This window comes from Nannobrachium achirus (assembly GCF_963921795.1).
Source record: "Nannobrachium achirus genome assembly, chromosome: 24".
Lineage (NCBI taxonomy): Eukaryota > Metazoa > Chordata > Actinopteri > Myctophiformes > Myctophidae > Nannobrachium > Nannobrachium achirus.
The window spans coordinates 48,845,926-48,860,837 of record NC_137831.1 but is presented as its reverse complement, the minus strand read 5'-3'; the positions used below and the strand labels follow the sequence as shown (position 1 = coordinate 48,860,837).

The following is a 14,912-nucleotide window of genomic DNA, read 5'->3' as shown; positions in this document are numbered from 1 at the left end:
AACCCCGAATGTCGCAGACTCGGGCGCCCTAGTTAAATCATTAGAGCATGCCCTGAGCTACATCTGTGCAAAATCTTGAACTTTTAGTCTGATTAGCACGAGAAAAAAAAACCCTAAGGCCTCCGACTAACATGAATACTCACCCATACGTCTATTGTGTTCTAAGGCCATTTCTAGCCCACTGAATGTTTTTTGTGCAAAACAAATGCATGCCATGGATTCAGCATCATGACAAACCCCTAGTTAGACCCCTCAGATCCTCCTTAAATACCCAGAAAAAAAATCTTTTTCTGGGTATTTTCCTCCTGTATAGAAAGTCAATGGAAGCCCGACTTGATTTGACCGCTGTGGAGACCCTGAAGGTCGCAGACTCGGGCGCCCTAGCTAAATCATTAGAGCAAGCCCTGGGCTACATCTGTGCAAAATTTCGCGCTTTAAGTCAAAATTGCACGAATTTAGCATTTGCTCCCCTAAATCCCCACACTAATTGGGGATATGTGAGAAAAGGTTAAAAATTAACCCCATGGGACATTAGTTGACCACGGCAACAAGCAGAAATCATAACTAGACATCATAAGGGTCCTAAAAAACCTGTGGTATCAAAAGAATACACCTTAATTCATCTGTACAAAGAGAAGTATAGACGTGTTTTGAACATTTTTGGGTTATTCTTCGCCGTTTCTGTCCTGAAATAGGGTCAAGATGTGCTTAAATGTAAAAAATAACCACTTTAATGAATTCCCTGGGTCAAAATCATATAGAAAAGTGTGTTCATTTGTCCCTGTAGGTTGTTTACATCAAGCGTTATGGCATTTTCTGTTATGACCATTGTATGGTTCAGATTGGGAATAGTTGTGAGAAAAGGTTAAAAATGAACCCCATGGGGTATTAGTTGGCGACGGCAACAAGCAGAAATCATAACTAGACATCATAACGGTCCAAAAAAAACAGGTTTCGAAAACATGTCATTGGGGTGCTGGTAGACCCCTCTCTCCTGCCCTACTACTTTGCTTGGCCCAGTGGATGCAAAATTTCACTCGTACATTCACTCGTACAACAAAATGTGTTCTACTTTAAAAAGAAAATGCTTCTCAGGTCAAATATCGATGTGCGATTAAAATGTGATTAATTAATCACAGAGCCTGTAATTAATTAGATTACAATTTTTTATCGCATCCCAGCCCTAATTAGCCCCTCAATTAAAATACATGAATATTGATTTATAATGTTCTTAAGATTTGAGTGAACTCCAGTACACTGAATAAATTGAAGATTAATAAAATAAAGAAGAAAGAAAGACCACGACCACAGTGGCCCAATATTTGACTGCCAAATACCATCTTCACCACAACATACATTTTAGTACACAGCCAAACTTTTGTTTGGATGTGAAACCCTACATTGTATTGAAACTGTGAAAGAATGACTAAATAATAAATGATATTATGTGTGTTTGGTGAATATCTCTCAATAAACAATGAAGAGCTGGATGTCTTACCTGAGAGGACCAGGCATAATAATACAAACGTCAGCATCCTGCACACAGGAGAATGGACAGACAGACACATGTATTAACTAGAAGCAGTGCTCTTCCGAGCACAGGTCTCCACCAGGTCAGGCATGTAATGTGTTTTACATAAGTCGGCCTCCTGATGGCGCTATAAAAGGCTGATGTGAAAAATGCAGGGAAAAGGTTTTACCTTGGCCTCTAAGGAGTGCGCATACAAAGTTTGACACTAATCGGTGGAGTTATAGGTGAAAACATGAATCGGCCTGTTATAGCGCCACCATGAGGCTGATTTGATTTTTCTTAAGTGGCATTTATTCCTCTGCCTATTGGGAATGTGCATGCACAATTTCACCAAAATCGCACACTGCGTTCAGGATTTCAGGCATTTTATTCAAAACTGACCAATCCTGCAAACTTTGAAAGCCAGTTTTAGCCAATCAGGATGGAATATGGAAAATCTGACACATCCATGTCGATCACATGACTGTAGAGATACTGTCTACTGATTTACGTGATTTTTGGACAAAATCTGTAGGAGTACTGGCAAAAGTTAGTTTTGCAAAAGTCGGCCTCCTGGTGGCGCTAGAACAGGCCCATGTGAAATATTTGGGGCAGAGGTTCTGAATTGGTGTCGAGGGAGTGTGTGTGCACAGTTTGGCAGCGACCGGGCCAACGGCGCCGGAGATTAGCTGGTAACGGACAAACGGACGGACGGACGCACGGACGCACGGACGGAGGGGAAAACATACTCTCCCTCAGCCTTCGGCTGGTGGAGACAATAAGCACAGTTTATACATCAGACATGGTACAGCTGGTAGGCTACAGAACAACAACAACAGTAGTTCACTTTGACTATTTTGTTGTTATGCACAATTAGCCTATACACGTTTAGCCAAGTGGCAAGTGGCACATTCATAAGGCAAGTGTCACCTGCCTTATAAATGCAATATAAATGTGTTCATAGACCTGACCTTCATATAAAGTCTTGACGAAACATTTTTTTTTATTTTTTATTTTTTTACGTTAACTATTTGAACCCTAGCATCCGTTTTCATCCTTATTTGCAGAAAATAGCTGCAATTTCTGGTTTAGAGGTTTAGTGGAGAGGGACAAAAGGGCAAGTTAACTAATTACAGGCCTAAGTATTGAAGGTTTAAGTGGTTAAATGATAAATACACAATAATAAAAGAATCCATTATATTAATGAAAAAATATAATGTGTAAGCAAACAAAAAAAAGAAAACATGAATTTACACTAATGATAGTGCAGTCTATTGTGTGTGTGTGTGTGTGTGTGTGTGTGTGTGTGTGTGTGTGTGTGTGTGTGTGTGTGTGTGTGTGTGTGTGTGTGTGTGTGTGTGTGTGTGTGTGTGTGTGTGTGTGTGTGTGTGTGTCTCACCTGGGACAGCCGTGTCGCTCAGATCTGTGTACACTGAGTGAGTCTGAGGTACAAGCCATTCCTATAAATATCGACCTGCCTCGGCCATAAACCTCGTCAACAGCACTTCACTGACAGCCTACAGATTATTGATTAATATCCATCTTGCCAAGCCCCACTTCAATGGATTGAGCTGAGTTACTAGTTACACTTAAGTTTGCCCTTAGATTTTTGAACAAATATAACCGAGGAAGAAATACATGAAAGGATATGGAATCTTCTTTATCAATTTGAACTGTATATTTGATAGAATACAGGCCTATATTCAAATAGTAAATATAACCATAATAGCCTTATGGGGTAGTTCACTCCTAAAACGACCTTTTTTTCTATTAGTCATTATTCATGCCATGCACATACATTCGTCTCATTCCTAAGACAAAAAAATATTTATATGATGCCCTGTTAGGGTACCCCCTTATGCCCATATATGGAGATCCCTAGGCATCAAACCCAGGCCGTAACTTGCCAGGCCCTGCTTGGCTTTACTAATCAACATACGTGTTATGCCCATATATGGAGATCCCTGTCCCAATGTCATCAATATTAATGGGTAACTGGTCCGATATACATCACTGGCCAGATGGCCAAGAATTTGGTGCGAGGTCGCATGTCGCCCTGAGGCGTCTTACTAGTAGTAAATTTACCCCCATTGATTCTGGATTGGGACCCAAATAAGGCCCTGGATGGGGACCCAAATGCATTTGGGTCAGAATCAATGGGGGTAAATTTAGGGTCAACGGTCAAGTAAATTTACTCACATTGATTCTGACCCAAATGCATTTGGGTCCCCATCCAGGCCCATGCATTTGAGTCCCCATCCAGGGCCTTATTTGGGTCCCCATCCAGAATCAATGTGGGTACATTTACATGTTGGAATGAGACAAATACTAAAAAAAAATATTATTGAACACAAGTCTCCATGGTGTGAGTAATCAAAAAATATATATATATTTTGGGTGTGAACTACTCCTTTAATAGGACTCAGTCAGCCCCTAGTAGAGAACATGCTGTCTCTTGCTCCACCTGGCGGACTAAATAAATAATTGCAGGTAATGGTCCTGGGGTGTCCTCTTTGATTTAAAAGTTCTGGACTGAGGCTGTGTGGTGACTGACTATAGCGACTGGTGACATTAACTGAGATATTTCAGTGAGTCTACCCTTTATTTCAACATTTATTTAAAAACCTTATATTTGTATATGGTTGTATAGTGGACCCAGACCAGTAAGAAGACGCTTCATTCATATTAAAGAACCTTTTTCAGTTTTGGGGAATGTTGAATTCAAATTAAACAACATCATTTTTATAGCTAGGCTACTGGGTCATTTCACTGTAACTACAGTAAGTGCAGACTCCTACATGCGGCTACAGTACACACGAGGCATGGTGTTGGTGTACTGTTAGTAGCAAAGCTCTGTTAAGCTAACATGTGCTTGGGTTCAGCGCGTTAAGGGGAAGAAATAAACATAACTAAAACTTTTTTTTCCTGTTTTTGTTCCTTCTTTTTTTTTTTTACAAAAGTTTGTTTTTCCACAATCCACATGAAATAAAATGTAATAAAAACAATTTTGCTTTGTCCATAACTCATTTAGCTTTGTGTTTTTTTAATGGCAAGATGTTGGGCTCTGGTTGACGTTTGTCATATCTGAACTCTTTATACAGCTGATTATCAGCTGTCAGTTTAGCTGTAGAAAGAGTGCATAGGTTCAAATCAGAAGGTCGAAGTGTTTGCCAAAAAAGATACAACTCCCTAGCAGTTGGGCAATACATTGGGCTTCTTCGATTTAAATACACGTTGTTTCAAATGAGCGGAGTTGACAGCTTGGGAACCACCGTCTGCTTAAAAACAAGCTTTAACTCCGCTCAACGGAGCCACCTTGTAACACGAAACCGAACGCATCCACACATAATGTGCCCCGATTGGCCAACGCTAGCACGACTACGCGTCTGTATATATTTTTTAGACCAACAGTTTGCAGATCTGGTCTAGAGCGGATACGGAAATGGTTTGTGTGCGAAAGGAAAATACTCGTTTAATTAACCGGATACAGTAGGCGGGCTTTAGACCGGATCCGAGCACTGGACATAACATAGACACCAAGCTTCCTGCGGGTACTGGAGAAAGCCTGGTGACGCCGTCGGGTGACGCGAGGTTATAGTTTTTTCATTCAGGAAATACTTGGATAACATCTCACCTGCAGTCTCTAACGTTTTACTTTTTGTGTTTGTTGTTGTTCCAGTGAGCTGCTCGACGTGTCGTTAACGTGTCTGGACGTGTTTTATTGTTGTTGTTGTTTGTTGTCCACGTAAAGCAGGTGAACGTGTATGTTTGGTTATGCAATGAAAGTGACTCTTCTTGACAGCCAGTGACTGAGTGGTCCGTGGAAGCTAAAAGCAGCTAGCCAGTCCGCCGCTAGCCACCAGCAGTCCCAACACTAGGACTGTGTCACATTAACACACGTTCCGTCCATCCATCCAACTTCCACCGCTTATCAAGAATCGGGTCGCGGGGGTAACGGTTCCAACAGAGATTTCCAGTGTTCCCTCTCCTGGTCAACATTGTCTTTTGGTTCGTTTTGTTTTGGTTCAACTTTGTGGTCAAACTCCCTGCACTCGTTTCACAACATGGCTTTGGTGACAGCGACCAGAAGACTCCTGCTGGTCCAAGTAACGCTGCGAGAAAGTTGGTTGCGGACAGTGGCGAGGAGCACTGCGGCGGGGTCCGGCTGTCTGCTGTCACCCAACAGGGGCTTCATCACCAGCAGCACACACCTTCAGAGGGGACACTTCACCCCCACCAGCACCCAGCATCAGAGTGGCTTTTTTAGCACCCAGGGGGGCTTCAGTCCTGCCAGCACCCTGCAGCTCCAGAGGGGCTTCACCACCAGCACGCAGCCTCTTAGGTGAGGAGAGGAATTTGTTTTAAACTCTATGCCAGTGATTCTCAAACATTTTAATATCAAGGACCCCCAGTTTGACATGCATTAGGTTGCGGACCCCCATTTAATGGCATTTCTAGACCCACATTTATATTGTAAAATCAATGTTGAGTATTACTTGATTTAACTCTTTGAGATTGTACAAATGGAACCAAATGGTTACACACTTGTACATACCCAATAGCCGCAAATTGCAACACTAGATTTTTTTTATAATCGGTTGAATCTAGGGTTGCAATACCTCCCATAGGGATCCAATGCATCAAAACAGTTTTTTTTGCTATCTGATTATATTAAACGACTTCAAACTCACCAATATTGCGGCTCTTTGGAAAGCTTGGAGTATCCTCTTTCTATCTGCAAAGTGTTTGTTTCAGAAAAATCCACAGTAAACATGTTAGGAGCTACTTTCTATCCAAGAAATTTAGTTCAGGTGATCATTTTTTCTAAGTCCTGGAGTTTGGAAGCGCTTGTGGAAAATCCCTCAACGGTCCTAGGCTGTGACCACCTGGTACTAAATGTCACATTATGCAGGAGGCAGCGGGACATGGCGTTATAGAAGACGAGCGCTTCCGAAGTTCAACACGACTTAGAAAATAAACCATGACTGCTCGGATTTATTGACAGAAAATAAATCATAACAATTATACAGTGGATTTTTCAGAAACAAACACTTTGCAGATAGCAAGAGTAGTAAATTCCAAGCTTTCCATAGAGCCACACTACAAAAACTGTTTTGATGCATTGGATCCCTATGGGAGGTATTGCAACCCTAGATTCATCCGATTATAACAAATCTAGTGTTGCAATTTGCGGCTACATACCCAATAAGGGTCCATTTGGTTCCTAACTATCATTTAGCTGGGGATTAGCCGCAAATTGCAACACTAGATTTTTTTATAATTGGATTAATCTAGGGTTGCAATACCTCCCATAGGCAGCCAATGCATCAAAACAGTTGTTTGCTATGTGATTGTATTAAACGACGTCAAACTCACCGATATTGCGGCTCTATGGAAAGCTTGCATTATCCTCTTTCTATCTGCAAAGTGTTTGTTTCATACAAACCCATTGTAGACATGTTAGGAGCTACTTTCTATCAAGAAATTCAGTTCAGGTGATTATTTTTTCTAAGTGCTGGAGTTTGGAAGCGCTTGTGGGAACTTGGAAGTCACTCAGCGGTCCTGTGTACCAGCTGGTTGGTTCTAAATGTCACATAGCCTAATGCAGGAGGCAGCGGGACATGGCGTTATAGAAGACGAGCGCTTCCGAAGTTCAAAAAAAACATGTCTGCTTGGATTTATTGACAGATATAACTCATAACATGTCTATGCTGTGTTTGTATGAAACAAACACTTTGCAGATAGTAAGAGGATAATGCAAGCTTTCCATAGAGCTGCAATATTGGTGAGTTCGACGTCGTTTAATACAATCAGAAAGCAAAAAACTGTTTTGATGCATTGGCTGCCTATGGGAGGTATTGTAGATTCATCCAATTTAAAACAAATCTAGTGTTGGAATTTGCGGCTAGTAGGGATCCCCTGGAACTCCCTCAAGGAGCCCTGTGGGTCCCTGGACCCCACTTTGAGAACCAATGCTCTATGCCATTGACATCATAGGACCACAATGGAAACAAGACCCCCAGGACTTTTTGTGTTATCCTTTTAGCCTCGGGCTGTTTACATTTTTGACTTATAAAGTATGTAGTATGATGTATTTGAAAAGTGAGTTAATATTAACGTTGGAAGTTTACTAAATGTAATGTCTAAATATCTTAACAGGTTATGTTTTGCCTGTGAATACAGTACAGTAAATGTTACATGTCATCCATTAAAACTGCAAAGCCTTCATGCATCATAATGCATGGCTTCATGTAAACGCCAGTATAGCGTGGCTAGTGTGTACACTGCAGTGTACAGTAGTGTAACACTGTGGGGTTATTGAGTACATGCACATTCTCACTAGGGGTTAAATCAACTGGGTCACAATAAGGCTGTTACGATCATGACATTTTTATTTTTATTTTATGGTTAATTGTCATATAAAAAATTGCAATTAACAATTTAATTGTGTTTTTGGTATTGAACATATAAATAGCATTTTAGGCTTTTAAACAAACAATGCACTTAGCAGATATGAGAAATAACTTTAATATATAAATAATTGGCCGACAAAGATTGGTACAAAATCTCTAAACAAATATACTATTCTATGGCCAAAACAAGCTACATAATTATAATAATGTTATACTTTAAAAACCTTTCAAAAATAGTTTAAACCTGTCCCATCACAACGTGCTATGAGCTGGTAGATCTGGATTCCTTTATTTTTTAAAGGTTTTTCAACAGATAGATGGAAATGAGTCTGATTATTATGCAAAAATAATTGCTATTAAAATAATTATGATTGGGCAATTATGTAATAGTTGTGACTATGAATTTCATCTGCCATTTACAAGATATTGACCAGCCAGTGGCGTCAGTTCAGAAAAAGCTAAGGTGTGGCAACAGGCATGATACATTTATTTTAAGAAGTACATTACATTTTTTCCCAAGTTTCTACAGTTTCTTGGGCTGGATATGGCAGCCTGGAACGGTTGTTCAAGTGCAGCTAAACTTGGAATGTTAGTAAACGTGCCACCAATTAACAATAATGAATTGCACCTGTGCAGCTGACTTGCGGAACCTGGGAATATAGGCTACCATTTTGTCAAGATGGGGAGAATACAAGTGTGGAGAATATAATTATAATACCTTGTTAACTCATTCCCCGCCTCCCCCGATAGTCCCGAGAAAATCCCAATGTCGTTCCCCGCCAGGCCCGATAGTCCAGAGAATTTGCTTTTATATAATGTAATGTTTAATTACATTCTTCCACAGCCCGTGTCAAAGTCTGAACCTTTTATCTTAAAGGGAACCTAAAATATCACACATCAAAGTAAGTGTGTTTGAAAAGAATACTGTAATAATGTATAAATTGCAATACAAATGTATAAATCTCCCCATAACCCACAGTGAACTGGCAAAAGACGCATTTGAGCTCAAAAGGCTGGCTGCCGGAAAAAAAAAGAGAAGAAAAAAAAGTGTGAGAACAGCTGTGTGTGTGTGTGTGTGTGTGTGTGTGTGTGTGTGTGTGTGTGTGCTTCCCTCCAGGACCACTATATCTCTGTTTCAGTGGTCCCTGTTGGACCCCCTGATGGTGTTCAGTCCCATAAAAAAACAGTGCTATCAGTGAGATCTGCCTCTCTCTCTCTCTCTCTCTCTCTCTCTCTCAAGACGCAAAACACACAATTATCGCCAATTCGCCATATAAATGCTTCTAAAACGTACCTGATAATGATGATGGTTGATTTGAATCCACACCCTGGGTTATAATCCATATATCCAGGCTATAATATTAGTTTTGTAATGGTATTTAGTCCACAAACAAGCCATGATCGCCTTTGCAAAGGTGGGGGTCCCTGGTCGCCTTTCTAACGGAACCAATAAGGGGTCCGCGGGTCCAACGCTTCGCCGACCTCCCAGAGCAGTGCGGAGTTACATAACATTGTAAAATCAATCAATAAGCCGATCATTTGTTACATAAAGTTCACATGATCCAGTTGCAGGGACAAGTGGTCCCTGTCGATGGGGTCTCACAAAGGGGGTCCCCTGGTCTCCAGCCAACACTTAGGGAACCAGGTGGGCGTGGGGGTCCCTGGCCCACGCTCCACCAAAACAAGCATCAATTACAGCCAACAAGCGATCGATCAACTACAGCCTCGCCTCGTTAGCAAACTGCGTCTGCCCTGCTCTTGCCAGGGCAGTGCAGAGGATTTTTTAGGGGCAGGGGGAGACATTTTCTAACGTGCTAGAATGTGAAAATAGCAGATCTACAAGCTCTACAAGCTCTCAAAGTGTCGCAGAGCGACGTGTTGAGAGATTGCTGATCACCTTGTTGAACAAATGTCATAGCAATCCATTCTAGAGGTGTATTCTAGAAGTGTTATTGCGACCGTCAGGGAGCAGTTTACTATGAAAACCTCCACCGGCCGTCCGTCGGTCGGTCACACGTCACACGTCACACGTCACACCTTTGCCCTGCTCATATCTCCGCATCAGTATATAGGGCTTGTTTGTTTATTGTATGACATCACGCCACATCATCAGCTGTGGACTCTGTGATGTCATCGTATCGCATCAGTATATAGGGCTTGTTTGTTTATTGTATGACATCAAGCCACATCATCAGCTGTGGACTCTGTGATGTCATCGTATCTCCATATATGGCCATCTCCGTATATGGAGATATAAGTCGTCCATGCCCAAGTATGGGCTGGTGAGGTCAGACTTTGTGTGATGCGTAGGTTATCTCAATATATGGAGATTCAACATTCCAGGCAATGCTCTCTTCCCTGGTGAGAATTGCCCCTTTATATAGGGCTTGTTTGTGTATTGTATGACATCACGCCACATCATCAGCTGTGGACTCTGTGATGTCATCGTATCTCCATATATGGCCATCTCCGTATATGGAGATATAAGTCGTCCATGCCCAAGTATGGGCTGGTGAGGTCAGACTTTGTGTGATGCGTAGGTTATCTCCATATATGGAGATTCAACATTCCAGGTGTAACTATGGCTACCCGTATGACGTGAGAGGTGGAGGTTGTGATATTTGTGGAGATAAGCGACCAACGGTCGCTTATCTCCCGATTAGGGAGTCTTACTGGTTGTAAAGACTCATGCCCCCTTTGATGTCAATGTGTGTGTGTGCACCTGTAGGCCTACAGAGCGCAACTAGCATTTACACACAGAAACAGAGAGACAGCGCCCCCAAGTGACTTGTAGCAGACTTGTAGAATACTGTAGCAGTAATAGTATATCAATGTGAACTTGCTGTTTTTGGTCAGACATAGCATATAAAAATATTTTTCTCTGCATTTTTCTAAACAGAAAATTCTAAAAATAATTCCTATTACATAATTACATTAGTACACTTATCTGATAAGTGCCTGACGCCATAAATACAAATATCAACTGAGTTATTCGCTCGAAAAGCCATCAATCACAAAAAGGTCAATATCTCCAGTTCTTTCAATTATAGCTGGATTTTGGTCAAAAATGGCTATTTTGAGATGGCTGCAACTATAGAAAAAAAAGCTTTTTATTTATTTATTTTATTTTTCGGTGAGACTAGAGTTTGTCCTGTTTCATTTGAGGTTCTGTATGACATTGTCGAAAAAATACAGAATTTAGGAAAAATGTCAATATAAAAAAAATATATCAATTTTTTTATTAAACAAAATGGCAGGAGAGCCATACAGTCAATGTTAAAATGGCGGCCAATGTGTTAAAGTGACCGTTTTGTTAAATCTTGCATTTGTACTTATTTTACTGTAATTTAACAACATAATAACCAGAACAGATAGGCAAAGAGAGTAACTTTTATTTCCCCCCCTGGACCCCGGGTATGGCAGCTGCATACCCCTGCCATACCCAATTGACGCCCCTGTGACCAGCCACTGTGTTAGCTTTTGGGAAATTGCCAAGCTTTTCGCGTAGAAATTTGGCAAAATGCCCTGGTGGGGAATGTAATTCTGTGGCCTTGTATGACACTAAGGCCAGAGCATTGCTGCCATCCATCAGTACATGCTTTGTCCAAGGCTGGTCTTCCTCATGGCCAAACACTCTGTTGTGCAACGATTCCAGTGGTTTGCTGCTCAACACTTGTGTTGCAGGTTTGTAAGCTCTGCTGCTGCCCTTAACCTGGCTGACACTGACTGTGTACTCACGTCATAGGAGGCAGGCTGGCCCTGACACTCTGTCCACACAGTGTCCAAAACAAGGATTATCTCAAAACAGTTGGCTTTTAGATTTGACTAAATAAAATCAAAGTTGAATGTCATGAAGTGAGTTTATGGCCGATGATCAGTCTTTTTGTATTTATATATTTACCCAGGATAGTAGCTAAGCACAAACGCTAATTTTAAGCAACGCCCTGCTCATAGACACACATAGGGATGGGACGTTATGAAAATGTCATATCACGATTATTGTGACAAAAGAAATCGCGATTTACGATAGTATTGCGATAATCAAAATCCATTATCCTGGGGTGGAACATTTGCCAAAAAATAGCAGATCTACAAGCTCACAACGCGTCACAAAGTGGCGCGTTGTGAGCTTGTAGATCGGCTATTTTTAGGCAAAGACATTTAAAAAAAGACTGTATCACTATCAAGTACATATATTATAAGTACGTTTTACCAATAGAGGGTTTAAGTGGTACCGGATATGCAGCTTGGCAAATAAAAGGTGAATTGATCCCAGTGCATGACGGAGGACGATATCACGATAAATTAAATCTCCACGATACGATTATCGTGAGTGGTTTTTAATCACGATATATGATGATCGCATATTGTCCCATCCCTAGACACACACAGACACATACGCACACATTAAAACCAAGGAGCTGATCAGTACAACCACGTCTTGTACTCTTGGCCATTGAGCAGTTGGGAGTTCACTGCCTTGCTCAAGGGCACTTCAGCGGTTTTGGGGGGAGGGGTGAGTGCTGACCAGTAGGGCATTCACCAAATATTCGAATATCAAAGTCACTATTCGACGTTGTTCACCAAAGTCGAATATTCGCTTATTTTTTTTTTGTATTGTTTTCTCTTTAAAAAACATATAGTTTATAAAGCTTGTCTAGATAGGAAGTCATAAGAATGAGGTGTCAATGCCCCTGGTGGATGAATTTGTTAATGCTCTATTCAGGGCTTCTCAAACCTTTTTAGGCTGTGACCCTCAAAATAAACATATTTGAACTGGGGACCAGCACCCTGACAAGCACTTGGAATTGTAGGCATTACATTTAATGTGACTCGGTTCCACAGATAAATATTGTGAAAATAGCAGATCTACATGCTCACAACGCCTCGCAAAAATGTTTGCCTCTTGCTGACTTAATATTTGACAGTTTGGCCAGTCCTGTCGAATATTCGACTATTCGAATACTTTGAGGTTGAATAATCCGAATACTAAAAATCACTATTCGTGAATGCCCTACTGACCAGTCACTTGCCCACCCAGATGTTTTCCTACCGGTCTGGGAATCGAACCGGTAACCTTCCGGCTGCCACCCGATGGGTTTAGCTTTAGGAGTCATGTAGAGGTGGATATGTACGTTGTATGTTTTATGACTGTCGTTGTTTGTGGCAATGTTATTACCACAGTGATTTTTGTTAGCTATAATAGAATAACACGTTATCAGTTAGATACTTTATCTATGCTGCAATAATTTCTTCTGGGACTGCAATGGAATTAAGTCTTCAGACTTTTTGCGCTATCCTGATAATTCTCTTGTACTATGCACCTTGGTGAATTGTATCATAAATGTATCAAATAAATCAAATAAAAATGGATGAGGAAGTGGGGTAGATTTTTACGGATTAGTCATGTTTTATATAATACCTACAAAAGGAAAAGATAAATTATTACCGTAGCTCATTTTGATTTACAATACATGTTTTTTTTATAAACCAATCGATGATGAGTCAATGAGCCATGTGGCCCGTAGGTCAGGAGCCTATCTCCTGTTTCTGTAGTATGAAGCAGCTTGAAGTACAGTACACCCCCTGGACATGATGCTAGTATGTCTCAGGGCCTTACCCCCAATCCAACTTGATGCTGGTGGCCAAGCAGGGAGGTATTCATTGGAACCATTATTTTATAGTCTTCTTTGGTGTAAATAAGTTGACTGGAGATTGAACCCCAACCTCCCAGTCTCAGGGTGGACATTCTTACCACAAGGCCGCTAAGCCAATTTGATAAGGCAGCGGGTAAAAGCTAAGTAGTTGAAGAATGTTCATCCTCGGGGTCAAGGAGGACCCCATAGCACAGTTTGCTGAACTGTGCAGTATGTAGGTCTCTCTGCTATTCTGTTGTTTTCATGAACACGATGTTAAAAATGGTACAGTGTTATTTTGATTTGTTTAGACCAGGGGTTTTCAAAGTGGGTGACGGGGCACCCTGGGGTGCCGCGACGGCAGTCCACGGCAGTGCCACGAGATAAATTGATAATATTTGGAATTTATTTGGACACTTAAAAAAAATATTTAGTATCATTTTAAACTTAAAGTACAAAGTTATTTTCAGTCAGTTCTAACCAAAATGGCTATTATCTCAACATTTTCCTCGCAACATAATCACTAAAATATCGTCACTGTCAGGCAGAAACCTTGTATCTCCAAGTTTCAAATGTGTACGTCTTTTGGTAAAGCAAAGCCCTGCTTCATCATACAAGACTGTCGCACAAAACTAGTGAAAACAGCCGATCTACAAGCACACAACGCCTCACATCGCTTGTAGATCGGCTGTTTTCACTAGTTTAGTACATTTTATAGATGATAAATACACAACAAACGGTTTTGGACATACAAGGTTTCCACCCGACAACAACGATATGCTATAAATATAAGGTGCTGGGAGTGAAAATTATAATGTAGGGGTGCCTCGGATTAAAAAAAAATATTCATGGGGTGCCCTGAGACAAAAAGGTTTGGGAACCCCTGCTGTACAGTATGTAGGTCTCTCCGCTATGCTATTGTTTTCTTGAACACAATGTTAAAAATGGTACAGTGTTATTTTGATTTGTTTAGACTGATGCTAAGTTCTGGGTTTACCTGGGATCCTAGTTTATCGAGGCATTCAGTGATGTTACTAGGTTTTCAATGTAATGGGTCCCGGGACCCACAGGTGGTCATTCAAATGGGTCCCAGAAAAGTTTTATGAGTCCTCAATATAAAATATTGACGTTTCTATCGCCTGTTTAAGACTTTCTACATGGATTTTATTTGTGTTAACGTAGGGTAAAGTAGGATGCTTTCACCCATGAACAATGGTGGTGTCTGTGGAATTTATTTTTTTTGTTTCTTTTACCGCAACGCGGTAAATTATTTTAACATGGACTCCAATGGAGGCGCATCCCCGGGACCCCAGGACCATGACATGAATGAGTCCCTGGGTGACTTGAATGAGT

The 14,912-nt window shown here is 41.0% G+C and overlaps 1 protein-coding gene across 1 annotated transcript in view; it reads left to right on the top strand.

The window, feature by feature from the left end:
• Nucleotides 1–5,013: 5,013 nt before the first annotated feature.
• LOC308280010 (adrenodoxin-like) overlaps nt 5,014–14,912 on the top strand; it is an 18,954-nt gene continuing 9,055 nt past the window's right edge. The window contains exon 1 of the mRNA XM_080720257.1: nt 5,014–5,852. Within this exon, the coding sequence (XP_080576383.1) occupies nt 5,575–5,852 (278 nt within the window). The 5' untranslated portion in view covers nt 5,014–5,574. The remainder of the gene's footprint in view (nt 5,853–14,912) is intronic.